At 39.0% G+C, this 26,292-nt stretch overlaps 1 protein-coding gene across 1 annotated transcript in view; it reads right to left on the reverse strand.

Moving 5' to 3' along the window:
* The window catches only part of MALRD1 (MAM and LDL receptor class A domain containing 1), a 215,974-nt gene that overhangs the window by 147,849 nt on the left and 41,833 nt on the right, over positions 1-26,292 (reverse strand). Inside the window, exons 14-17 of the mRNA XM_078378260.1 lie at positions 15,916-16,072; positions 10,611-10,721; positions 8,090-8,303; positions 1,611-1,858 (exon numbers count right to left, since the gene is read on the reverse strand). Of these exons, the coding sequence (XP_078234386.1) occupies positions 1,611-1,858; positions 8,090-8,303; positions 10,611-10,721; positions 15,916-16,072 (730 nt within the window). The remainder of the gene's footprint in view (positions 1-1,610; positions 1,859-8,089; positions 8,304-10,610; positions 10,722-15,915; positions 16,073-26,292) is intronic.

The following is a 26,292-nucleotide window of genomic DNA, read 5'->3' on the forward strand; positions in this document are numbered from 1 at the left end:
CAAATTGTAATTCTTTAGCTACTTTGATAGTTACAGGGGTGTGGCCTCATGAAATGTGAAGAAGCTCTATCACGCAGTTCAAACACTGGCTTATGCTGTGCCTCGTGGTCTGCTGTGGGTGTCGAGGCAAGAGGAAACAGTAAGAGGGGGGGCGATAATATGTTTTACATGCATAGAAGCATCTTGTAGGATTGGGGAGGGAGATGTTTTGTTCAAAGTAACTCAAGTGATGAGTTTGATTACTTTTGAGAAACCGAGAAACAAGTAGTTACTTTTGTGAAACACATAGCCTTTAAAGTAGATACAACGTTTAAACTTCTTTTTAAAAAATCTAAGTTTTGCAATTTGTCCTAAAGCCCCTTGCATGAAGCGCCTTTCATCTGGTATCTAAAAGCGACAGAGTGAGCCACCTGGGAGACAGACTTTCATAACGTCAATGTCTTACAAAAAAGGGATATCTTTTATACTTAAAAACAAGCATGGGCGGAAGATACTGTACATAGTAGATTTGTACAATAATAGCACTGACAAGGGATTTTCAGAGTTGCTGCTGTGTTAATCTGTTTTAGCGACAACGGGGGGGGGACACCCACCAGTATTGTGACAGATATGAGAGAAATATATTTGCTTCAGTGTGAGCTTTTGTGTATCGCAATCCATCCTCAGACACAAAGCCATAAAAGTTTTCCCTTCCAAATTAAGCTTCAGTAGTTTTGCTTCATTATCCCAAATGAAAACCAGGAAAGAACGGTAAGACAGAAATAGACGAGACGCCAGTGTCACAAGTGGAAGATGAGAAAACATCATATTCTTCCCACTGTGCCTAGCTTCAAAGCTTTTTGTGCCTACACAACCAGCTTACAAATGAACTCTGTGCTTATCTCTTGATGACCAAACAAACACAAGCTAATTTGCAATTTGCAAAGCTGTGGAAGCAATCCTGGCAGAGAGGGAAAAAAACAGACCTTAAAGAAACTCTGCTTCCAATGAAGAAAATAGCATTTTGTCTGTTTCTGCCCTGAGGGGAAGGCCTCTGCATTTCTCCGTTGACATATTATGGGCCCTTTGTTTCTCATTCTGTCATTCACCCTGCCACTACTATTTCCCTATTTTGATCTTGCACGCATACCACCAACATTTGCCCTGAAATAAATAAGTGAAACAAAATGTCCTGCCTTTATTTGAACAACAAATGCTGACCTTCCTCCCTTTACCAGATGTTAGGGAGAAAACCAGCCAGTGTTTTTCCCTCCACACATGCTTTCCTCTATTCAGATATCTATGAGTTTCTGCTTTAATTTTTAGGAGCTTAACAGAAATGGTGAAATTGCCAGTGCATTTTTATTGCAAGATGCCTTTCTACTCTGGGAAGCCAAGATCTTAACTATAATGCCACTTACATATTTTACTTCATTCAGACAACTGAATTCTTCATGATGAAACACTTCCCTTTTTTTAAAAGAGAGAACTCATTACAATACTACATTATAACTGTATTCACTTTAGTAAAAGAACAAGGTGTATTTTCTCTAAGAGAATGTCAGCAATGATGAATTCTTGCCTATAGTCATTAACATCTACCATTCCTGCTTAGACCTTCCTTCACATACCTTGCAGTTTTTGCTTTTCTTGCTTATCATCACACTAAAAATTCTGGCTTCCTGCCCTGGCAACTGAGGGAAAAAGTTTTTTATAAAGATGTAATGACCAGATGGTTCTTGCAAGGAATGATCAGCCATTGGCCCCGTGCCTGCTCTTGGAAGGCCTCCATTTCCGAGATTCCAGTCAAAGTCGTCATTCTGATCTTGTTCCCACTGGCAAAGATCAAATTCAAAATTGCAGCGCCCAATAGACACACCTGAATGAGAAGAAAGGAAAAGAAACCCAGACAAAGCTGAATGTAGTTTCAAACGATAAAAGTATGCTAAATGCCAAAACTAGCATTATTATCATAAACATATTCTGCCTATATCTTCTAAATGGAAGAAAGCTTATTTAGCTAATCAAGGATGTTTAAAACAGAGAACTGGTGCACATCAAACAAAGACTGCTAACAATGACTTTAAGAGGGTTTTATTTTGTTCAATTTAGCCTCATTCTCCTATATTGGGGGTACACAACATGTGGCTTACAGGCTGGATGTGGGCCCAAGGGCTAAATATGACCCTTCCAGTACCTCAATCCCAGTTGTTTAATTGTGGGGGAAACAGAATCAAAAAGTTCCTTGTACTCTCTGTGGGCGTGTGTGTGTGTGATATTTCTTAGAAATGGGAATATTTGTATTTGTAAACGAATACAAATATCCTCATTCCAGGTGCATCTGATGCAGGTCTGGCCCTTAGAACCGGCCTGTCCAATCACGCGCCACTGTGTTGCCAGCCTGCCACTCATCTCACCAATTGCAGAAGTAACTCTCCCATGTCCTGGGTCTGCTGGCCACTCCAGGCAGGGGGCGGGAGGACAAGTCTCCCTGCACAGCTGGCTGAGTGGCTAGAAGAGTAAAGAGACAGTGGGTCTACTTCCGCGATTGGAGAGATGAGTGGGAGGCTGACAGTGTAGCAGTGCATGATTGGATGGACTGGTTCCAAGGGCCGGACCGCATTAGGTGCACCTGGGATGGGGATATTCGTATTCATTTACGAATATGACTATCCCCGTCTCTAAAGTAACCCAGCACTCATGTGGTCCCCCTTCATACCTCCAGATTTATTTTTTACACAGCCACTAGAATGTACAAAGGGGTTTTATCAGTTAAAATCAAACAAATTCTTTATTCGTATCAACTGCACAGTTTAAAAGTACGGATGTATATGAAATGTAGGTAAAAATTAAAAACAAATTAAAATGTTAAAGCCATTAGACTATTGTTGACCTGGAGTAGACTACTTCAATAGTCTCAGTCATTTGCTAGATCTTCCTTGTATATATGGTGCGTTATAAATTGCATGCCTATAAGTGTTTCATTAATTGAATTCCTCCTCAGTCACAGAATATTTGTCCTGCATCCAAGTAGCCCCATTTTACTTGGTTGTTCTTTGATCTTACTTTGCTTTGAATTGAGAAATGGGGATTGTGAGAGGAATCCAGTTGGCTAAGGTTCAAGAATGGGTATTGTGGCCCCCTGATGCGTGAAGATTGTCCACCTCTATCCTAAATAGTAATGCAACTGCAATTGTCTGATGAACATTTATAAAAGGTAATATAAATGAACCCAAATAGGCATCTTTGATAGTTGTGGAGCTTTGTTTCATAAAAGCTGGGGGGGGGGGAACCCAGATTACTCACTCTATTTGATTTTGAAGTTTAAAGCCTATTTTTAATATTTTCAGCAGACCTGTTGCAAAAACAAATCAATTCTAGTTGGCAAAAGCAAAATAAATTTTAAATCAGTTTTATTATCATATAAAAGTATATTACTTAAAGGAACAGGGCGATCAAAGAGGTTAACTGTATGAATAACCAAAAAGATATAGCTTGTTTTATAGAACAAATACCTGTGAAATAAGGACTTTACCATGCTACATTGAAATCAAAGGAGAAAATGAAATGGGGTAAAAGACTGTTGAACTATTTATGTTCTTTTATATTCTAAGAATGTAAAAGAAGATACAATTTCCAGCTTACAGCTGGGGAAATCTAAAGTTATTCTGAAGTATTCTGTTAGCCGGCAAAATTAATGAGGGATGTGCTTTGGAGACTTGCAGATCCACGATTTTGGTTTCCCCATGTTTTAATGCAACACAATTTTATTGACTTTTTTTTTTTAGCAAAGAAGTACCAAAACTTTTTTATGATGGGCTAATTCTTTTCCAATAATAGAAAAGCTGAAGTTAAACTTTAGCAGGAGAAGAGGATGCACCAGTTCACATGTGCCTACTAAATGACTTAGGGCCTTGTAAGTTTTTACTCAGCCAATTCTTTCCTGAGAAGACAGTGCCCAGGCCCTCCCATCTCCATTATTGGTTTCTTCATCTAAAGAGCAACACATCTGCAGAGAGCTGGTTCCTGCTCATGTGTGCATTAGAAAAATCCCTGGAAAGCCATGGTTCCTGATCACATAGAGAACTTTGTTATATGTTGTAAATCAAAAATACACTATCTCTTTTTAAATTTTGTAAATCCAGCAGGACTTTATATTAAACTGATGGTTTTAGAGTTAATTGGTTATTTTCAATGTGTGTGTAGTTTGTTTGCTGGGTAGGTGAGGCTCATCAGCCATGGAAGTCAGCCCATCTAGGAGAAGGAAAACTCTGATTTCAAACCTCCACTGCCTTGTGGCTATATCCACTCATGGAAAAGGCTTTAGGAGTTAACCTAGAGGCAAAATCTGGAGCTGGAGTCCCAAAGGCAGTTCATGTCGTTCTGCCAACTCTTGCGACATTGCTGGAACCAGTTGTATTGGCTCTTGCCTTTCCATTGGACCATTTCAGCAATGTGGAGAGGAGAGATCTGCTGCTTGGGTAACAGCCTATCCTTCATATTACTTTACTCAGGCTTCATGCTCTGGAGAGGATACTCCTCAATCCAGAGCATGTTACCATAGTCTCTTGAGACTGAAGGATGCCTATGTAGAGAGCTTACACATGAGTTGGAACCTCTTGTCTTGCTGAAGAGAACTGGCTAGGCAATAACAGAACAAGAGAGTGGCTTGTTTGTGTGAATATGGCATCAGCAGCTCCCCAATGCAATTGAAGAAAACTTTATTACAGGTAATCGTGCGATTACAGTGCTTTGGGGGAAAAGATGCGCTGGGGCCACACCAGGACCAACAGTCAACAAGGAGAAGCTGGCTTGAGGCCTGGGGATGGTCAAATTGGGGCTGGCCAGGTTCTCGCTGTCTTTAATACCACGAAAACTTGGGGCCAGGGACATGCCCATTCGTTACTTAAGGGGTCCTTTGAGACCTCAGTGCTGAAATCTGATTCTGCACTACGGCAGGGCCCCCCCCTTTGCCAAAGGATGGCAACATGTATTATGATTAATAAAGTGTGGCCCGTGATTAACCCATAATTCTTGTCTCGTGTCTTCATTCCAGGGTTGGTAAGGCAAAGCTACATGACAACAAAGTTTTCAAAAGAAAGTACCAGGTATGCCAACCATTCACATTTTTAAAAATTCTTATTGCTTCTTCCTCAAAGACCAAAGATTGCTCTTTGCTTTCCTAAGTTAAAAAGAAGAAAAAAATCAGACCTTGAGTATACTTCAGAAGCTGAGCCACTAATTGTTGCTGTCCCCAGTTGCAATGATCATATCTGCCTTAAAACACAAATTCTGAGCTTCTGCATTCCAATGCTGATGATAACAAGAAAACATCACAACTCAACTTAATCCACAGACTTTCAACACAGCTTGTCTTCTTTCAACACGAAGTTTTTAAAAGCACAGCCAAAATTTGCTATCAAGTACAGATATTTTCACTTGAATATAAAACATTCCTCCAGGAAATACTTCCTCTTAGCCATATATGTCTCTGGAGAATGGAATCACAGTGTCTGTAGGGCCACTCCAACTGTGTTTTGTTCTCAGATGAGCCTAGCCAAGCTTGTCACAGTTTGGTAGATTTGAAATAAAATCTTGGAAATGAAGTGAATGTAGACACCCAATTATGTAAAAAAAAAAGGACCTGACTTCAATAATATATCATATTTTTAAAATAATTGCATTTTTGTCTCCTAAAGAACTTTTTTCCATGTATCAAGAGAGGCCATTGATTAAAAAGTACTGAAAAAGTCTGCTCTGATAGATCCTGCATTCATTTTGTAAATAAAAGATGTCATTCCATATGTCAAAGCACAAACATGGCTCTTGTCCACATGATAGGACCAGATTTCTTATTTATGTATTTATTCAAGGGTGCCTTATAATTGTTGCAAGGATGGCTCCTTCCCCTTTGCTTGAATGGTCTTCTCAGGTAGAGGCGGAGGCTGCCAGTTGCTCGTGGTCTCCTAATCTAGGCAGTGACCAATGGGTATCTCCATTCGCCATTCCAGTTTCAAGAAAACACAGTTTTACTCTGACCATCCCAGAAGCCATGATCTTCTACAGACTGCTCAGTTAATTTCCAAGGCAACAACTGTGTTCATTGGGTGCAAAAAGAAAAAGTCCTATCATACAGTCTTCTGGCACCTTAAAAACTATTTAGTATATAAGCTTTCGTGGCCTATAAACCCAGGCTACAATCCACCAAGGTATTATAAGATTCTTTATCATACTTTATAAGCTTCTTTCCTTTTCATCTTAATTTGTGAATTGGCAAAGGGTTATGTTTTATTCTTTTCTTTACTTTGGCCGGTTTTATTTTTTAAAAATAAAAAAAATTAATATTATGACAATTTCTATTACATTGGCATATGTTTATGGGATGCACTCCAAAATCTTTAAAAACGCATTGGCATCATTTTACTTTATTGGCAGATGTAAAACAGACAGAAAAACATCAGACTGCAAATTCCTGATTAAATAAATGCTGGACGATAGTATGAATACTCTCAATTTTCATTCTGGCCTGGAGACATCATTTTTGTCCCATGTATTCACTTGTCACCTATGACCTATGTGACTTTATTTTTTCCCCTTGTGCTGGAGGGCTGAGAGTCCATCTGGGTTCTAGAGATACTACTTATTTTCAAGAAATTTTATCTTTTAAAGTTTGTTTTTAAAATGCATGAATCATAGCCCTCTGCTCATTTAAATTTTGGCCACTGGAGTGAACTGCATTTGTAAGGATGTGCAATTTAATTTTCCATCTCTCTTATGGTCAGATTTAAAGGACAATAAATACTTTATCAATTTGCTCCCACTCAGAATAAAGTTTTGGTAATATATAAACTCATTTCCTCTTTTTTATATTTTAAAATATGGTTGCCCTATCCATGAGGTAAATAGTGCTGTCATCCATGTGATATATAGCACTCCTGGAAAAACACAGCACTGAAGATAATATTTCTGACTCTAAACTTTGGTTGGCTTCGTATGTTATTCAAAAATACAGTATGTGTAAGAGAAGAGGGAATCCAGAAACAGGCAAGAGTTTGCATAGAGACAAATCAGCAACAGTGAGCAGAAAGGAGGCTTGTAGAATCTGAAATTTCCAGTACACGCTAATCTCCTGAAAATCAGAATGTAGTTAGTTATTCTTTGTATTTAGATTTCTCCAAATCTTGCAATACAGCTCTCACACCTTGAAGGGAGATCTGAAAGGTCTCGTGGCTCCATGAGACCCTCTGAAGGATCATAGGAAGGACCACAGGACTTTAATTATGTATGGAAAGAATACTTATGAAATCCTTTATTGATGTTTCGACATATATATTATCCTGTTGTGATGAAGCATACTCTGGGTGGTTTACAACACAATTATGTAAGGAACACTTTGTCCCCCAAGAAATTGGGTACCTGTTTTGCCAACCTCAGAAAGCTGAATCAATCTCAAGCCAGCTACCTGAATCCATTTGGCTTAAACTCAGGTTGTGAGCAGAGGCTTGTCTGCAGTAATGCAATTTAACCACTTCACTTCAGGGCTTTTTGTTCTTGATTAAGTGCAACATTCCAATGACAAATGTTCAAGTCCTGAAAGACTCCTCATCTTCAGGAAAGAGTGGGAGAAGGAGTTTTGTTTTACTTGTTCAAGTCTCCCTAATTTAAACCAACTGTGCAAAACTAGTGTCACTTCTCTTTGAGAAGCAAAACACAGCCTTCAAGCACAGAGCAATGGATGACCATCGAAAGAGTCAAAAGCTCCAACTCCAATGCTTCTAATCCTTCAATAAATACATAATAAAGTAACAACCATGATCATTTTGCCCAAGTTGCATTATTTGCATCAAAGTATTATTTGTGTTCAAGCCTTGCTTGTCCAATATTTACACACACATCTTTCTAATCCTCTTCTCTTGTCAAGTACCACAAAACACCATGCCCTGCCCTAGAGTGGATGATTTTGCAGTTCCTAGCCTGCAAGGACCAGACAAGTCAAGATTTACATTCCTACTTTTCACTTTTATTTCTAAGGAACTGGCAGCAGCAGTGCTGTATTAGAGCACAGGAGATACAACAGATGCTAATTAAAGGATGGAGCCATCACACTTACTGCAAATACTGTCACTCTCATCTGTGTTATCGGCACAGTCATTCACAAAATCACAAAGGTTCTCTTGTGGGATGCAGTATTGGTTGGCACAGGTAAATTCTTCAGAAGTGCAGGGTTTGTCCAGGATCAGCAGAGGAGAGCAGTCCTTAAATAAAATATCATCCACTGTTACATCTCCCACATAACTGATGCCTCTTTTTGCTCTAAAAAGAACCTGTGCAAAATAAAATATTTGCAGTTAGTAGTGGGATTCTGATATAAAAGGATACATCTATTAATAGATAATGTTGTAGTAACTCATGGTAAAGGGTTGGGCTGCTTCTGCCTTCAAAAAGCTTTTCATATGTTGCTGACAGAAAAGGAAGGATAGCCGTTTTTGCTGAATTTCCCCTCTACCTACAGCCACATAAAGCCTACGTTCCCACAGCAAGTCTGCTTTAGCTAACTGGGGGGGGGGGGACACCTCCAGAATGGAGTCAGAAGCAGTGACGGGACCACAGAGGAAAGGCAGGTGAGTCAACAAAAATGACCATCCCTTCCACAATCAGGGGTACTCAAAAGACCAAACTCTAAATTATAGGTGGGCCATTAGCAGGAGACAGAATTCATTGTGCTCTGACAGAGGTTCCCTTCTGGATGCTTGGCATATGTTTCTTTCAAGCATGTATTTAAAACATTTAAATCTTTAGACAGGTAGGACCCCCATATTTACAGGGGAATATCCGAAGCCCCCTACCAGATGCTGAAAACACAGAAAACTATTATAATACAGTGGGGTCTTGACTTGAGAACTTAATCCGTATTGGAAGGCGGTTCTCAAGTCAAAAAGTTCTCAGGTCAAATCTGCATTTCCCATAGGAATGCATTGAAAAACATTTGATCCGTATCTGCTCTTTTCCGTCCATAGAAACTAATGGGAAGCTGCTATTCTGCCTTCGACCACTAGAGGGGGATATTTTGTTTCTTTTTTTCTTAGGTCAAGAAAGGTTCAGGGAAGGCAGGGAAAATACAGCCCAGGCAGTACCAGGCAGTCTGAAGACTCCCAATCCACTCTCTAAACGCTGGGAGGAGTGAGGAAGCAGACAGGTACCCTTTTCACTGGCCAACAGTTAACTGAAAGTTCAAATTTTGCACTTTCCCTGCCTCCCACGTGGGTTTTTTCAGTTCTTAACTCAAATCTAAGTATGTAAGTCAAGTCAATATTTTCCTATGAGAGCGGTTCTTAAGTCAAAATGTTCTTAACTCAAGCCGTTCTTAAGTCAAGACCCCACTGTAGTGAACCTTATGCATGGTATGGTCTCTGTCTCCCTCTCGTAGCCAATTCTGGTAACTTCATTGTTAAAATATATACACGTATTGGGACTTTTCTTTTAATATTTTCAGGCGGTGGATAAGTGAATCAGGAGATACTGATCCCACGGCTAAAGGGGTCCTACTGTACTACTATATAGTTAACTGTTTTTTAAACTTAGTAATTTATTGTGTCTTTAATCTAACTTTTTTTAATCATTCTGAGCTGCCTTGGGTCCCCTCACTGGGAGAAAGGCGGCCAAGAAATGAAAAAAAAAGGACAACTAAATAAATATGCAATTGAAAGCTGGAAAGACTTGTTGCAACAATTGTTCATGACTATGAAAAGAAATAAGCTTTGAAATACAGTTGGCAAAGTATCTCTTTTTTTTTCCAACAAGAGAGTGCTGCTAATGATGCAATGCCAAAAAGCATCAATGCTAACTTGTAATTTCAAGGTTAAGAAAGGAGAGTTGAAAAAGAATAATTTTTATGATATATGGGGCAATTTTTTGGAATATATGTTAGCAAGAGGAAAAGGGAAAGCTCCAAATCAAGAATCAAAGCAGTTCCGGAGAAGAGGACAATAAAAAAAAAAGAAGAAGAATAAAGACAGAGGAAGAAGAGGATTACTGCAAGAGGTCCTGACTGTGGTGGTGGGGAACGCAGTCAATTTGTATTTTGGTTTATGTATTTTATGTTTATGTTTATGTTATAGTTTTTTAAAAAGCACCAATGAAGCAGTAGATTTCTGAAACAGGCTCCCTTGGGGATATCATGTTCCTCTCTTCATTCTTTCTATTTATGCAATATCAACAAATAATCTCCAGTCAACAGCAAGGACAGTATTTTAATTCCACTGCTTCAAGGTGCATCTTAAGGAGTGCATTGTGAAGCATGAAATAAGAATGTCAGGTAAGCCCACATATAAGCTGAGCCTCGTGGCGCAGTGGTTAAAACGCTGTACTGCAGCTAAAACTGTACTCACAACCTGGGGTTCAAATCCCAGGTAGCCGGCTCAAGGTTGACTCAGCCTTCCATCCTTCCGAGGTCGGTAAAATGAGTACCCAGCTTGCTGGGGGGGGGGCAATGTGTAGCCTGTATAATTAAAAATTGTAAACCGCCCGGAGAGTGCTTGTAACGCTATGGGGCGGTATATAAGTCCAATAAATAAATAAAAATAAATAAATAAATATAAGTGAAAGACAGCGGAACATTGAACTTTACACACCTGAAAATAAGAGCGAACACCCAAAAATGCTTCAGCTTTGTTCCATTGCGGGCCTTGGGGACCACTCTGAGCCCAAAGTCTGGTTGTCGTGTTTTCCACTTTGCTCAGCACCTAATGAGGCAAACACTTCCTGTGAATCTACACAGTTTTAATTGACAGCTCATGTTTTGCAAATCACAGTACAAACAAACTCGTAAATGCCCATTCTTATGGCCGTTTGAGTGATTGAGAATAGTACCTAAAGAGCAGAGTTTGGATATATATATTTTCTTTTTTGGACTACAGTTTGCAGAATCTACAGCGGCTATTGCTATCTGGGAGTTGTATTCTTTTAAAAAGGGTGGTGGTGGTAGAATTTCCCAAGCCCCGGATAAAGGGATATGCGTGAAACACTCTTGTTGACAAAGATGGGTATGTAATGAAAAGAGAGGATCGTGACTTTAGTATAATAACCTTTCAGTTCTGACCACGCAAGTCAGCCTTGACCATTTCCATTTCAACAGCTTCAAATAACATCTGATGACACCAGCCAAGAAATCATTCTGGGGTACAACGAATAAATAAAATATCAATTGTAACCGACAGGACACTAAAATCTTGCTATATCTCCATGCTTCTTTTCAGATTTCAAAACTAATTTTAGTTTAGCAGCACATTAAACATCCTGTTGTTTGCCTAAAGAACTTTTCCAATCAAGTTCCAGAGCTTTTGTTTAGTTTGAGCTGCCAGAGGTGCAAGGAGCTGTTCTCCTAACATCTTGCCTCAGTAAATATTCATTGAATTGTGACGGGTCCTTCCCAGGAGTCAGCTATTCTAAATATGCTTCACTGAAACTAAAGTGTCTGAACTGGGCCAAACTGACAACAGTGGGAGATGGAAGGATGGTGATGTATGTTAAATCCTGCTTCTCAACAGAACTGACAGAACTATACATCACCAGCACCCAGAAATGCTTTTCTGTCCCTGGATTTATCACCAACCAAAATAATACACAATCTTAGCTCTGGAACAATCTAAGCTTTTTTCATTTTAATGGAAGACAAAGCACTGGGCTATCATCTCCTGGCTGCATCTGACATGGCAAAATTATACAGTACAGTATAACAATTCTCTTTGAATGGAGGAGTTTGCATTTTATGGCAGAAGAGTCTCATTTATTAAGAAACAAACTGACAGAAGACATGCCGAAGTTGTCTGGAAAACAGTCAGAGGTGGGAGTGCATTGTACATAATGCAGCACAGATGCTACATAAAATATGCAGTAATAATGTAGAAGGAAGCCTTTAGCTTGCAAGAGACTATTAATGACAAAGCTTTCTGAGTCATTAATGCATACAATGGAATGCACATAACAACCATCACCAGAAATATTTGTAGTGAAATTCAGTTCTTGTTCTTAAAGGGTGGATACATTTGTGGCCTAGGCATGCAGGGTGTCTCACCCCCAAATGGTCACAGAAGCTACATCCAGCTCAGTTCAGAAGCTGCCCATTTCCATTACACCTTCACTGCTTAGACAGTTCCTCTTCAAAAATAAAAATAAAAATATTTTTTAAAATCAACTACTGTTATGGTTCAAATGTTTTAGTTACCATTATAGTTATATTTTTCTCAACAGCTCTTTGGTTTCTCTCTCTCTCTCTCTCTTTTTTAAAGTAACTAGACTGATAATTTTTGTTACTTTTTAAAAAAATCATAGATTGGCAAATTGCTGAGCCATGGTACAAAACACACCTATGCTACATAGCTTTATCTGTAAAAGTAACTAAAACATTACAGTTCTATCAGAAAAGAAGTGAGGTTACCCTTCATCACATTGCATTTATAATGTAATTGAATTATGCCTTAATTATTGCAAAAAAAGGGATATTAATTGCAAATCATTTGTAATTTGAGTGTCTTGCTAAAACATCTATATCTGCTAACAAATGGTAGGAGTGGCAGCTGCAAACGGTTACGCTGACTTGGTATGGACTATCAAAAGCACATTTGCTTCTCCGTGTTCCACAACTACAGTAAAGGTGTGGGCCAAGAACGCTTTAGTTAAGAATACTTTTCTACTTCCAAATTAAGAAAGCATGATTAGCAGAATTAAAACATTATTATCTTAATGTTTAATACATCAATATCTAAAAATTAAAACTCTGGTTTTGGTATCTTGACTTGTACTGAAGTGAATTAGGTCTGAGGAGCCAGAAGTTGGGAGTTCAATTCCCCACTGTGCCTCCAGGGAGAAGAGCCAGCCTGTGTGGCCTTGGCAAACTGCACAATCACTGTACAATCCCATGGTGTCCCCAGAAGGGAACAATAAACCACTTCTGTGTATGCGCTACCTAGAAAACCCAGGAAAGGGTCACCATAACTTGGAATCAACTTGACAGCACACAATGATTGTTATTACTACTGAAGCTGCTAACCATACTTGTCAGCTTCAAATTACCCTGGAAACTCTCCTCCCATATTGGCTAGGTAATTTCTGAGATTTATAAGATCTTCCTTAAACACACATACACACCCCAACAACTTTTCCAAACTCTGTTTCAGACTAGTTTTTCAACATGCTGTCATTTGCTAAATTCATTGCATTTTACAGGTGCTTCAGGCATTATCATCCTCCATTTGTGACTCTTTTTCCCTCCCTCAATGCCTTTTCTCTTTTTGCTTTCTATGGAAAATTTATAAAGAAGGGAAAGATGGGATAAATACACAGTCCCTCCTAATTAGCTGTGTGAGGAACCTTAAATGTTCTATGGTTAACTTCCAGTTTTAATAATGCCTTGTGGGACATGGTGGTGCTGTGGGTTAAACCGCAGAAGCCTCTGTGCTGCAAGGTTAGAAGACCAGCAGTTGTAAGATTGAATCCATGGAATGGAGTGAGCTCCCGTCACTTGTCCCAGCTCCTGCCAACCTAGCAGTTCGAAAGCATGTAAAAATGGAAGTAGATAAATAGGTACTACCTCGGTGGAAAGTAACAGTGTTCTGTGTCTAGTCGTGCTGGCCACGTGACCACGGAAACTGTCTATGGACAAACACTGGCTCTATGGCTTGAAGATGGGAATGAGCACCGTGCCCTAGAGTCAGACACGACTGGGCTAAATGTCAAGGGGAACCTTTACTTTTACCTTAATAATGCCTTGGGCAAAGGAAGGAGCAGAGAAGCTCCACATTCAAGCAGAAAGATTGTGCGTGTCTTAGTTTAATAAACCAAGATACAACCATCTGAATTAGTTATAAATTAGTTCCAGCCATACCCACAGAGAATTCAGCCCGAGTGCTACAGTTTTGTGTGTGTAGATGCATCTCTAAAAACAGATTACATCATGTTCACCTTTTCTGAAACATATTCAAGACAGCTCTCTTGTCATCATGTTTTCTTCCAGCGCAATCTCATGGTGCATTTTAATTTCTTTTCAGCAATAATATAAACCATTCTTTGATGAAAGTACTTGGATTTATATTGATCTGTTTTAAATCCTAGAATTTCATCTCGACCAAATTTCAGATCACAGCCACAAGCTATAAAAACTGTTTTCCTTCCAGGCCGTGAAACATAGCTGTCAAAATGTCTTCAGTGTTTCAGTATTAATATGTGCACATCGTTTCTGTTCAAAGCTCAGTTTTTGAAAAGCTAAATAATCATTCTCATAATATTAGTTACTGATTTAGATTTGTTCGAAGGAATATTAATAGTCACGGATTTCCGACAATGTCGTAAACATGCAAATAAATATTCTGTGTTTGAAATTAGATGCATTTGAATTGAGTAGATAAGGACAGAATACCAACTTTCCCATTTATATTTGACAGAAATAAATATATGGAATAACGTAAGAGAAACTGCCTACTGGTGATAAAAATAAAAGGGGGGAGGCCAATATTTTGAGGTGTGATAGGCTCCTTCCTTCCTGACATTCAGGAAATTAGCCAGGAGAGAACTATACAGGGCTGCCTTCAGTAATCTATCTCTGATGCTCTTGATATTAATTTTTCTTTTTCTTTTTTATCTTGTGCTTTCTTTTTTATTTCAGTTTTAGATCTAGGTAGTTGAACTGTCATATTTATGTATCACAATTGAGGTCATGTGGGGTTCTGAGTTTTTAATTTGTAAACCATCAAGAGTAGTATATCCACTAGAGGGGCAATATAGAAACAAACAAACAAACAAACAAACAAACAAACAAATAAATAAATAAATAAATTTTTAAACTGTCCATCTGTACATATTACAAGGGGGGGATGTGGTGGTGCTGCGGGTTAAACCACAAAAGCCTCTGTGCTGCAGGGTCAGAAGACCAGCAGTCGTAAGATCGAATCCACGCAACGGAGTGAGCTCCTGTCGCTTGTCACAGCTCCTGCCAACCTAGCAGTTGGAAAGCATGCAAATGTGAGTAGATAAATAGGTACCACCACGGTGGGAAGGTAACGGTGTTCCGTGTTTAATCACGCTGGCCACGTGACCACGGAAACTGTCTTCAGACAAATGCTGGCTCTACAGCTTGGAGATGGGGATGAGCACCGCCCCCTAGAGTCAGACACGACTGGACTAAGTGTCAAGGGGAACCTTTACCTTACATAGTACAAAAGAGCCAATGTGGTGTGGTGTGGTAAATAGAGTGTTGGGCATGGGCTCAAGAGGCCTGGGTTCAAATCCTTGCCTCACCATGGAAACTCACTGGATGGTGGCGATGATAAGCCACCCCCATATTTTGAAAATCTTGCTTGGGTCACCATAAGCCATAAGTCACTCGACATTACACAAAAACATGCTTAGTATATTCGGTTTACTCACTGTTTACCTCACAGACTATCCATGAACAAATCTCACACTCTGTCCTTACAAGGAACCAGTAAAACTAATTTACCCCATCTTGCACAAGCAGAGATGTTTTCTGCTGGTACAAAGGTAATATCAGATAGAACTTTCCCTAGCTTGAAGGTCCGAATATGGATAAAAATAGTTTAGTATACATTTTATATCTCATTTAAATACAATTAAAATGTGACAGATATTGAAAAACCTCCAATTTAGTGCCTGATTAATTCCAAGCCCAGATGGAAAACTCTTATGTTGGTCAAGGTTGGGTTTGAAAGACTATCCAAGATAAAAGGGTTACCATGTCAATTAGCTATTCCACACAGTGTATTCACGGCATCAAAGTGTGACACATGGCTAATAGGTGCTCTTTACAAAGGATGGTTAAGCTGTTGTTGGGTACAACAGATAAGGGAGGAAAGAGTTCTTTATATTATGTTGTCAGTGCATAAGTAGTCTTACGCAAACTTCTATAATCTGTCTTTTCAGTACCTCCAAAGAGCCCACCGTTGCTCCATTCATATAGTTCCAAAACACCAGTTTACACTTGGGTCCAGTCTGAGAAATCACTGGGGTGATAATTTCAGCAGTATTTCCAAAGTCTCCATTAGAACTGTCTGCATAGAGGTACCAGCCTTCCCTGGTTGCCCTGTGAAGACAGAAATTAACAAATCAAACTGTATGCATACCAAAAATATAAAAAGGACTAAGCCATTGTCATAATCATTAAAGAAATGCACAAATTGTCATAATGAAACAGTAACAAACGGGAAAAAAGCATGGTGTTCAGCTTGTGTTTTTTTTCAACAGGAACTTACACGAAGCACAAGAAACATGGCATTGATGCTTCAACTATATAAATGGGGAAACATGTAATGATTCAGGATATTAATCTGCACCATCCTAACTGTGGTGTCATCATCTATGGTGCCAATAAAGGAAACCAAGACTATTGGTTGCAGTTGAGTTCCAGCCACAGTTCTTGTCATTACTTTACACCTGCCATCACAGGTGGTTTCTCAGGAACAGAAATGGTGTCAGGATAAGTTCTGGGGACCTACTTAGGTACAATCACTGTAACGCAAAAGGCTGACCTTCAGTTGATCAGAAGATGACTAGAAGTATGGAATCTAGACTCCAGCAATTAGCAGATATCAAAGATATGAGATGTAGTGTAAGAAATAATTGCATACAAGTGAGACCTGCAACTAAATGTTGCAGTGTATCCCCAGGTATATGCATTATCTTATTTCGTGGACACATCACAGTAATAGCTATCACTGAAGGTGTGGTTTTTCTGCTGATTCCTTGGTTCAATGTCACAGAATGATAATGTGAAGGAAAATGATTTAAAAGGACATGAGCCTTCAGATGTTCTATATCTGGAAGAATTAGAAGGAGCCACTCCAAGTGAATGCTCTGTAAAACTTTCAGATGGAATTGTTGACTCGAAAAATAATGTAGAAAAATAATGGAAGACATTTGTAAATGGAGTGCTGGTATTGACCAGAAACAAACTGATCTGTCCACCCAGATGCTCAGAGGTACAGTATATTCTTTGGCATTCCCACTTTCTCTTGCAGATCCCTGCTTACAGTCCACTGCTATTTTATTCCTTCTGCACTGTCATGAACCTGTTAGGATGTCAATTTGCAAGTGAATGATATCTGCTAACTTCCCAACTGCTCTACTCCTTCTTTCCCTCCGTCTTTCTCCCTTCATGCTTGCTTCTACATCGGAGTGGCCCAAAAGTTTTCCTTTGATCTGTGTTGCTACTCCTAAAACAAAAACTGCATTGTGATTGACCTGATATCCAGGAGGCAATTTCTCTTATCTGCAGTCTCTTCTCCCCCATTAGTTCCCACACCCTTCTGTCTCTCCAAAAACCTTTGGATTGTTTTTTTTTCTACCGCCTTTTAACCAGAGGAGGAGTTTAGCGCTATAGCACATCCTAAGGATTGACACAAAGGCATTAATCAACAAAGCATATGAAGAGAGACAGACACTGGGTTGCTCCTTCCTCCTATCTTTCTGGTTTCTTCCCATCAGAATGGCTTGACTGGCAGGGTGTAAGAACAGGAAAAGGTGAAAAGGACATCTGAAGCAGCCAAGTCAGTTTACAACCTTATTCAGAAGCGTAATCCCATAGGACAAGTAACTGAATGTAAACCTACTCTCTCTCAACTTTTAGAATAAATGTGCAGTTTTCTACACATATACAAATACCAAAGAGCTTTAGGTAACCTGCTTGGCTGTTACTGAAACATTTTTCTTTATGACCCAAATGAGGTTAATATTTAATGATTGAAATCTAGAAATGCAATGTCATCATCTGTGGCAGTTTTTTTGGAACTTCAAAATTTCCCATCCTTCCCCAAATCAGCCAGTGGGACAATTTTACCAGAGGTGGGCCATTTTCAGGAATTAAAGTAATCCCATGGCCCCAACAGCTTCCCCACAAAGAAAGGGATACCAAGGGAATCTCAAGATGTCTGGTGATGGTGGGGAGGAATTGAAAAGTTTAATTTCTGAATGAATACATTGATGGATGACATCAACAGCACAATATGGCATAAGATGCAGTACAGGATTTCAGCCAATATATCCTGCTCAGATGCATGCCAAGAATTTTGTCTTTTTAGTTCAGTTTTGATCCACAAATGCACTTTAGAAAAGTGTCACCCTCAGATTTGTTTTGATGTCTTATGAACTATCACAGATTGAGTAAATCATCTCTGGGAAGCAGAGCTGAGATAGAAATATTTAATTTAATGGCATAGTGGTACATTATTTGAAACCTATAGATGGATGAATTTAAAAAGACACCAGGTTCTTTCTGGGTGCAGGGGACATTTGTATAAAAAAGAACCTAGCAGTCTGCAAACAGAAAATGCATTTCCATAATGAAATGCACTCCAGATAAATGTTGGCAGCTATATATCACTTCCATTGACATTTCTGTGTGCTAATTGGAATACATGAGGTATGCCTGACTCATTATGGATAAAATAAAACCAGATAAACAGTCACTGGCACAGGGTTGCCTGCAGCCAACCACTAAGCCAAGGGTGGGAATCAAGCATATAATAAAAAGAGCAGCAATGATGAGAGTTAATAAACGATCACTCATAAAATATTATATCACTCATGCACTTCCCAATCTTTAGAGCAAAGGAAATGCACCAGCAACGCCTGCAAACATTAAAGTCACCATAACAGAAGTACAAAAAAAGAGTCAATCAAGTGTTTCTTTTTGAAGTGAATAGTTTGTTTAAAAAGCAGAACAAGCAGTCCTTCTCGTGATTTTTGCATTTTGAACAAAAAATATGCACAAATATGCACTTATTTTCTCTCCCTCTCTGAAGCAAAGCCCACATACAGCAAGCACAGGACTGGTTGATGGGTCAAAGAGATGCAAACAACACATCTGAACCTTCTCATCTTTAAAAGTCCATGCAACAAGACAGCATCTAGTGTGTTGTTGTTGTTGTTTCTCTACTTCCATAGGCAAGAATTCATGATGCCCATGTCATGCAACGACAAACCTTGGGAGCAAAGCGATGAGAAACCTAGACAGCATCTTAAAAAGCAGAGATATCACCTTGTCGACAAAGATCCACATAGTCATATAGTTTTTCCTGTAGTGATGTATGGAAGTGAGAGATGGACCATAAAGAAGGCTGACTGCCAAAGAATTGATGCTTTTGAATTGTGGTGCTGGAGGCGACTCTTGAGAGTCCTCTGGACTGCAAAGAGAACAAACCTATACATTCTAAAGGAAATCAACCCTGAGTGCTCACTGGAAGGACAGATCCTGAAGCTGAGGCTCCAATACTTTGGCCATCTCATGAGAAGAGAGGACTCCCTGGAAAAGACCCTGACATTGGGAAAGTGTGAGGGCAAGATGAGAAGGGGATGACAGAGGATGAGATGGTTGGACAGTGTCATCAAAGCGACCAACATGAATTTGACCAAACTTCAGGAGGCAGTGGAAGACAGGAGGGCCTGGCATGCTCTGGTCCATGGGGTCATGAAGAGTCAGACACAACTTAATAACTAAAGAACAACAAAATGTCATGCAACAACTGTAAACAATGGCTGGAATCCTGTCCGTAACATACGCCAACCATCACTTTCCATCCATTCATTCCTGGTAAACAAAGGGTCACTGTCACAATTCTCTTATTTCCTAAAGCCTTTCAGTTAGTAATATCTTTAACCAATAAGGAGTTACCACACCTACAATAGCAACTGCAAAAACTGATCTGTCAAATGAGTGAGATGCTGGTTGTTTTTTTGTCACCTGACTATCACCTCACAAATTAGTTGAATTTGTTTCTGCAATTGACATTGCATGCACAGGAATTGGCACAGAATAATGGCCTCTGGTTTAAATCTACTGAACTTTTATTGCTCCCACCCCTGACTAAATCCTGCCATTCATCTCTCAGAAGGTAGCCCTACTGGATCGGTGCTAGAATGGTAAGTGAACAATTGTGTGAATCCTGTTGACTCAATGGCTGAAATCCTGTTGATAGAAGTCATGCTGTGTAAGACTGATAACCTCACCCATAGTGATTTTTTAGAAATAAAAAATTCTTAACCCTCCTCCCCAATATCCCAGGGCTCCTTCATTGTTGGGGGCTGTTGGATGGAAGAAATCTTTAATTTCCAAAAATTCACGCTGGTGAAATTATTTTAATGGCAGCAGCGATATTCAAAAGTTAAAGATGCACACCAATGTTTTCAACAGCTTCTGTGTGATAAACGTGATCCTATGGGAAGGTTCAGGATCTTCAGATGGGGAAATAAACATTCTTTATTTCTGAAAAATTACTGTGGCTGATGATATTACCAGCCTTACACAGTTTATCGTCTGCCAACAGGATTTCAGCCATTGGATCTACTTCAGCTGAAGCTAGCAAATACAGTAGTTCCAGGCCACTGCTTTATGTTGCTTTAACACTTATTCAAATCACTCCTAAGCTTGCATGTGTTATTTTCAGTTGTACCCATCTGACATAATTTACAATATAGGAACCAATATGGAAGGGACAGCATATAAATGTTACTTTTTACAAAATCTACATATAGCTGACAACGTGTTCTACATCGAATAACTATCTGAACTCTTGTAGATATAAAGCCTGCTGTTTGTGAACTGTGGGAAAAGATGACATTTTGTGTGGTGTGTGTATGTGTGTGTTTTTAAATGGTGGGATTTGCTGGTCTTACTGTTGTTTTGCCCTTGGAACATTTTCTCCTGAATAGCTAAGAGGCTGTTAAGTATATTTGCTTTGCTCGCATGACAGTAATGCTTATGAGAGAAAACATGGATATACAATACTATGTGATTTCTTTAGGGTTTTTTTTTCTCCTGAGTTCTCTCACAGTATTTTAATGCCTCAATGATTCTGTGAAAGAATGCTATAAATTGCAGTATTTTGACCTTGCTTTGCTGTATGGTTTGCTTTGCTGTTTATTTCCATATTTCTTGTCTTATTTGCACAAAGAGGGAAGTCAACATTCTGAATTTCTAAACTTTTCAGGTCTATATTTCAAGCATTCTATCCTTATGCAAGCCAACATATTTGGGCTTTTTTTAAAAAAAGGCTGCAAAACAAACCATTTAAAGAATGCCGAGCCATTGTTTTGCATTAAAATTTATTTGGAGGGTCAAAATCAACCCTCTTTACCAATTCTGTTCAATACATCCCTATACAGCAGTTGAAAAGTAAGTAAATGCAGATGTAAACACTGATTGCAGTTCAGATATTCAGTAAAACCAATATAATCTGTAAGGAAGATTAGAGAACCCAGCTCTGAAGCATATTTTGTGGCAAAGCATGTAAGCAGATATTGGAAGATTTTTTCCATATTATCAGTTCATTACCCTACTTCCCCAAAATACCCCACACATTTGTCTCTTATTCTGTGCATAGTTTCAAGGCTTCTTTGATGTCAACTTGCTATTTTGGTAGAAGTGGGCAACTTCCGGAGACACATGGACCTTGAAGTGTTGCATTAACCCTTGTGCTTCACCACATTTTCTCTTCCTACCAAGATTAAAACACATTTTTACTTGAAACGACCCCTGCCTCTGCTTTCTGGTCCCTTCTGGTTTTGAATCTGTCCCATGCCTAAAACAGCCAGAGGGAAGAAAACGTTACCGAGGAACTTCTCTGTTGCTACTTCCAGACTTAGAAACTCCTTCCCACAGGAGGCCAGGATGGCGCCATCTTTGCTGGCCTCCACCAAGAAAATACCTTTCTTTTCAGACACCCGTTCTTTTAGAGACTGTCTGACTAAGAGGCATTCTTCAAGGAACTGTGGTATTTCTGTTGTTTTTAATGTGTTTCTAATACCGCTTTTATCTCTGAGTTTTTCATAGATTTGCTTAATTCTTTTTAATATTTTAATAATTTATTGTTTTTAACTTTTATACTTTAAAAAAATTCTGTAAGCTGTCTTGGGCCCCTTTTAGGAGAAAGTGAGGGTAAAATATTTTAAACAAACAAGCAAACAAAAAAACAAAATGATCTTCTAATGTTATTCATGCCTCTTCAGTTAGGTCATTTTATATATAAGAGGCAATTTTTAAATTAACAATACAGTATTAAAAAATGAATGGGGGCGATATCTGTGCTTTTTCAGAAAGAAGCTACAATGCAACTCACAGGCAGACCTTTGGCCACGTTTGTGACAACAGGTTTTTATTATGTGCTCAATGCACAGTCATCCTTGCTTTAGAAAGGATGCCATCGCGCTAGATTAGTTCTGTTTCGGCTACTGTGACCACAATGTGAGTATGTAAGTGTCACATGGGTACCTTAAAGAATATCATTTTAAGGTAAAGGTAAAGGTTCCCCTTGAAAATTTGACCAGTCGTGTCCAATTCTAGGGGGCGGTACTCATGCACATTTCCAAGTCATAGAGCCAGCGTTTATCCGTAGACAGTTCCCATGGTCATGTGGCCAGCGTGACTAGTCATGGAACACCGTTAACTTCCCACCATGGTAGTACCTATTTATCTACTCTCCTTTTACATGTTTTCAAACTGCTAGGTCGGCAGGAGCTGAGACAAGTGACGAGAGCTCACTCCGTCATGTGGATTCGAACTGCTGATCTTCTGACCTTGCAGCCCAGAGGCTTTTGTGGTTTAACCCGCAGCGCCACCACATCCCTACCAATATCAGTTTAGTTTGTGCAATTTGTGGCTTATTCATGCTTTCCCCAGGAGAGATCCCAAGAGATTCCAGAGGGTAAGAAGATCTCAGTCTATCTAGCTGAAACCAGTTGGGTCTGCCCATGAAATGGAACATGGCCTAAGAAGTTGATTGATCAGCAGAGTTTCACAAAACAGAACCACTAATGGATTTACATTGGAAATTTACATTACATTTACACTGTTCAAATATCCAGCTTATGGAAACTGTTCCATTGACTATTTGAGTGTGATATAAGAAGTGAAGGAGGTGTGCAACAGAATGTACTAATGTGAAGCTCTTCCATTCAGGATTCCACCGGCCCAGTCACATATTTTTCCAGAATATTCTACTCCATTCATCCTCATTTGCAACAGCTTCCCATTTCCCTCCTCACTTTAAGGTTCCCCCCCAAGCCGACTCATTAATCCTACTGCTGCAGGATTAATTAACCTTTACAATAATAATAACTGTGTGCCATCAAGTCAAGTCTGAATTACGGCGACTCCTTCCAGCGTTTTCTAGATAGAGAAAACAAATAAATAGTTTACCGTTTCCTTCTTCTAGGTGCACCTTGAGACTGTGCAGCTTGCCTATGACTATACAGGAGACATAGTAGGGAACTGAACTCCCAATGTCTGACTCCGCAACCAGATACCAAAACCCCTGAGCTGTCCAGCCAGCTAATACGATTTTAACTGTGTAAAAAGAAGATAAGAAGAACTAACTGCACCATTAGCATACATGGCAAAGCTAAATAGTATGCCCCATGTGCCTAATGATCAGTGCCATTTAAAGCACTGAGTGTGTTTCTATACTGCAGTTTTAGTTGCAGGTTTCTTCTGCATGAGTTTACATAAGAGAGAGAAGTGACTATACAGGTAATTTCTCAGTATTATGTTAGAAAGTTTATTTTAAAATTTAATTACTGCAGTTCCAATAAAATCTTGGCACATACCCTATAGAGCAGGGCTCCAGACCACAGTTTACTTGCAATTTCCTTTCTAATGAACTGATAAGTTTTTTAATAGGGAAAAAAAGTGAAGAACAGCTAAGAACAGCTAAGATATCAGCAGAGGAGAAGCCTATAGTATCCTAATCTTTCAATAGTGTTTCATGGTAATTTTTTTAAAAAAACAATTATATTTGAAGTGTCCACTACAGCACTAGAACAATATAATGTATTGGGAATAGATGTCTATTTTTCTTAATTTGATTAGAAGGGCTTTATCTATCCTTTTGAATATTTACATCCACCGAGCTCAATATGTGGCAATATGACAATATGTGGCAATATGACAAAGTTCTAACTGGTGCAGTCAGATGCTTGGTCACACTACCATGCAATGCAATCAGACATGTGACCACACAGGACTACTTTGATCTCAGCATTATTTGCAGTCTGTCTTGGACTATTTTTTATTCAACTGTAAACCACATTGTATAATACCTTGAGTATCTTTGTACAGCCATCAGGCAAATTCAAAAAAATCCATCTTGTGGTAATATCTTCATTAGTTCAACTAAAAAGGCATAGAAATTGCTGTGGAAGCTTTCAGATTTTTTTTTTAAAAAAAAATATCTTCATCAACCAGGCCATTCCACCCTTTTAACATCTAGCCTGATGAAGTTGCTTTAAAATCTCAAAATCTTGCATAGAGATTTTTGTGCAATTTTACTTTGCTCAAAAGAGCATCTGATGAATTCTTCAAAGCCAACCAACCAACTGACCACAATCTTATCTTTAGACAGCAAAACATATCCAAAACCAGCCAGTGGCTGTCACAGTTGAGTAGATATTTTAATGTTTTTCATACTGCATATATCATTGTGCTGCTTAAATGACTTAACTGAAGAGGCAGAAACATAAAGTAGTCTTGGATATTAGGAAATTGGCAATGTGGGTGGTGTGATCTCAGCTACTTTGGAGTGCAAGAGTAAAAAAATATAAAATATACAATAAATCAATGGTAATAAATACATACTTTTTGGGGAAATGACAGCACATTAGCAGAAAGAAGTCTGGGTAGGCAATAAAAATTATTGTTGTACATTTCTCTTTTTTTGAATAGATATTGAATATATGTGCACCCACTCCCACTGCCATATAGTACAACAGAATCGTATTCAGACCCATAGAAACAGACTGTACATACTTTCAAAGTGAATACTTCTGAAAAACAGCACGTGGTGTGGCAGAAAAATCACACAAAACCCATTTCCTCTGCACAGATTCAAACACTACATTATAGGAATATTCTTGAGCAATTTTTATGATCTTGGTTTCCCAAAGTGTCATTTGAATGCATTGCCATTAATTTCATGCTACGTCTGTGAGACGTCTCTCCAAGAAAATACATAGACTGTCAGCACATTCTACCCTAAAGCGGCCAACATAAACACAAGACAATGAAAAATGTTTATGCTTTCATTCACCCACTCACCCATACTCAAAAGCAAAATTGCAAACACAAACGTACACCCAATGGAATTTAATACTGTTTTTACAGTTTAAATATGGCTCAATCTATGATTTTCAGCCTCTGACTTAGAAGTCTTGTTGTTTTGGCTTCTTTTAGACACCACCAAGTTTAGGCATTTGTTGTTGCCCAGAAATGAATTTGAGATTGACAGAAGCACATTATACACTTGAGGAGATTATTTTTCCATCTGTAAAGTGCTGCTGGAACCCAGCATGGTCTAGTAGATAAAGCAATGTACTAGGACTAAGGAGAACTGGGTTTGAATCCCCATGAACATCTACTCCCTGGCAGTCATTTTTATAATAGGAGGGCCATACATGCTTTCTATATATCCACTCAGACTACGGCTTCTTACATATGGGCCAGGTTATACTTCATCATCCTTCATAGAAGACCAAAAAGACTGGCTATCAGAGATGTACATCAGAATCCCATCATGCACAAAAGTATAAGCTTACTGGGCTGAGGAATGGCCAAGAAAAATCTTCACTGAGCCTTAGGTAAGGTCCTCTCTTCCATGTGTAACTTCATTCACCTATCTGGGTTGTATGTAGGAAAATGCTTTGTGTCTCTCAATGTGCTTTTTCTCCCTTTTGAAAACATAGAGCACAATAATCCAGAGCCATTCAGTCTTGAAAGCCAGAAGACAGCTTCTCCAAATGAAAGATAAGGAAATTAGAAAGTTCAATATGAACCTATTTCCACACATGAAGTAAAATGGTGCTTTCTCTCCCACGATAAGGAGCCTCTTGCCTTTGTCTTAGTGTTGGAGTGCTGAATCAATGCCATAGGAGTTAGAGCCCTTTGAGACTAGGATAATTACCATTTAATCAGCAACAACATAATTAACTGTGAAAGGGCAATTTCTCAAGTTAACCTGAGACTGCAATCATATAATCTTACTTCGCAAAATGCCCCACTCACCTACCAGAAATAGATTCAAGACTTCCAGCACCGGGACAAGGGGGACTTTAGCTCATGTTGAGAATACAGTGGGGTCTTGACTTGAGAACTTAATCCGTATTGGAAGGTGGTTCTCAAGTCAAAAAGTTCTCAGGTCAAATCTGCATTTCCCATAGGAATGCATTGAAAACCATTTGATCCGTATCTGCTCTTTTCCGTCCATAGAAACTAATGGGAAGCTGCTATTCTGCCTTCGACCACTAGAGGGGGATATTTTG

The sequence above is a fragment of the Pogona vitticeps genome, chromosome 6 (genome assembly GCF_051106095.1).
Source record: "Pogona vitticeps strain Pit_001003342236 chromosome 6, PviZW2.1, whole genome shotgun sequence".
In the NCBI taxonomy this organism is placed as follows: Eukaryota; Metazoa; Chordata; class Lepidosauria; order Squamata; family Agamidae; genus Pogona; species Pogona vitticeps.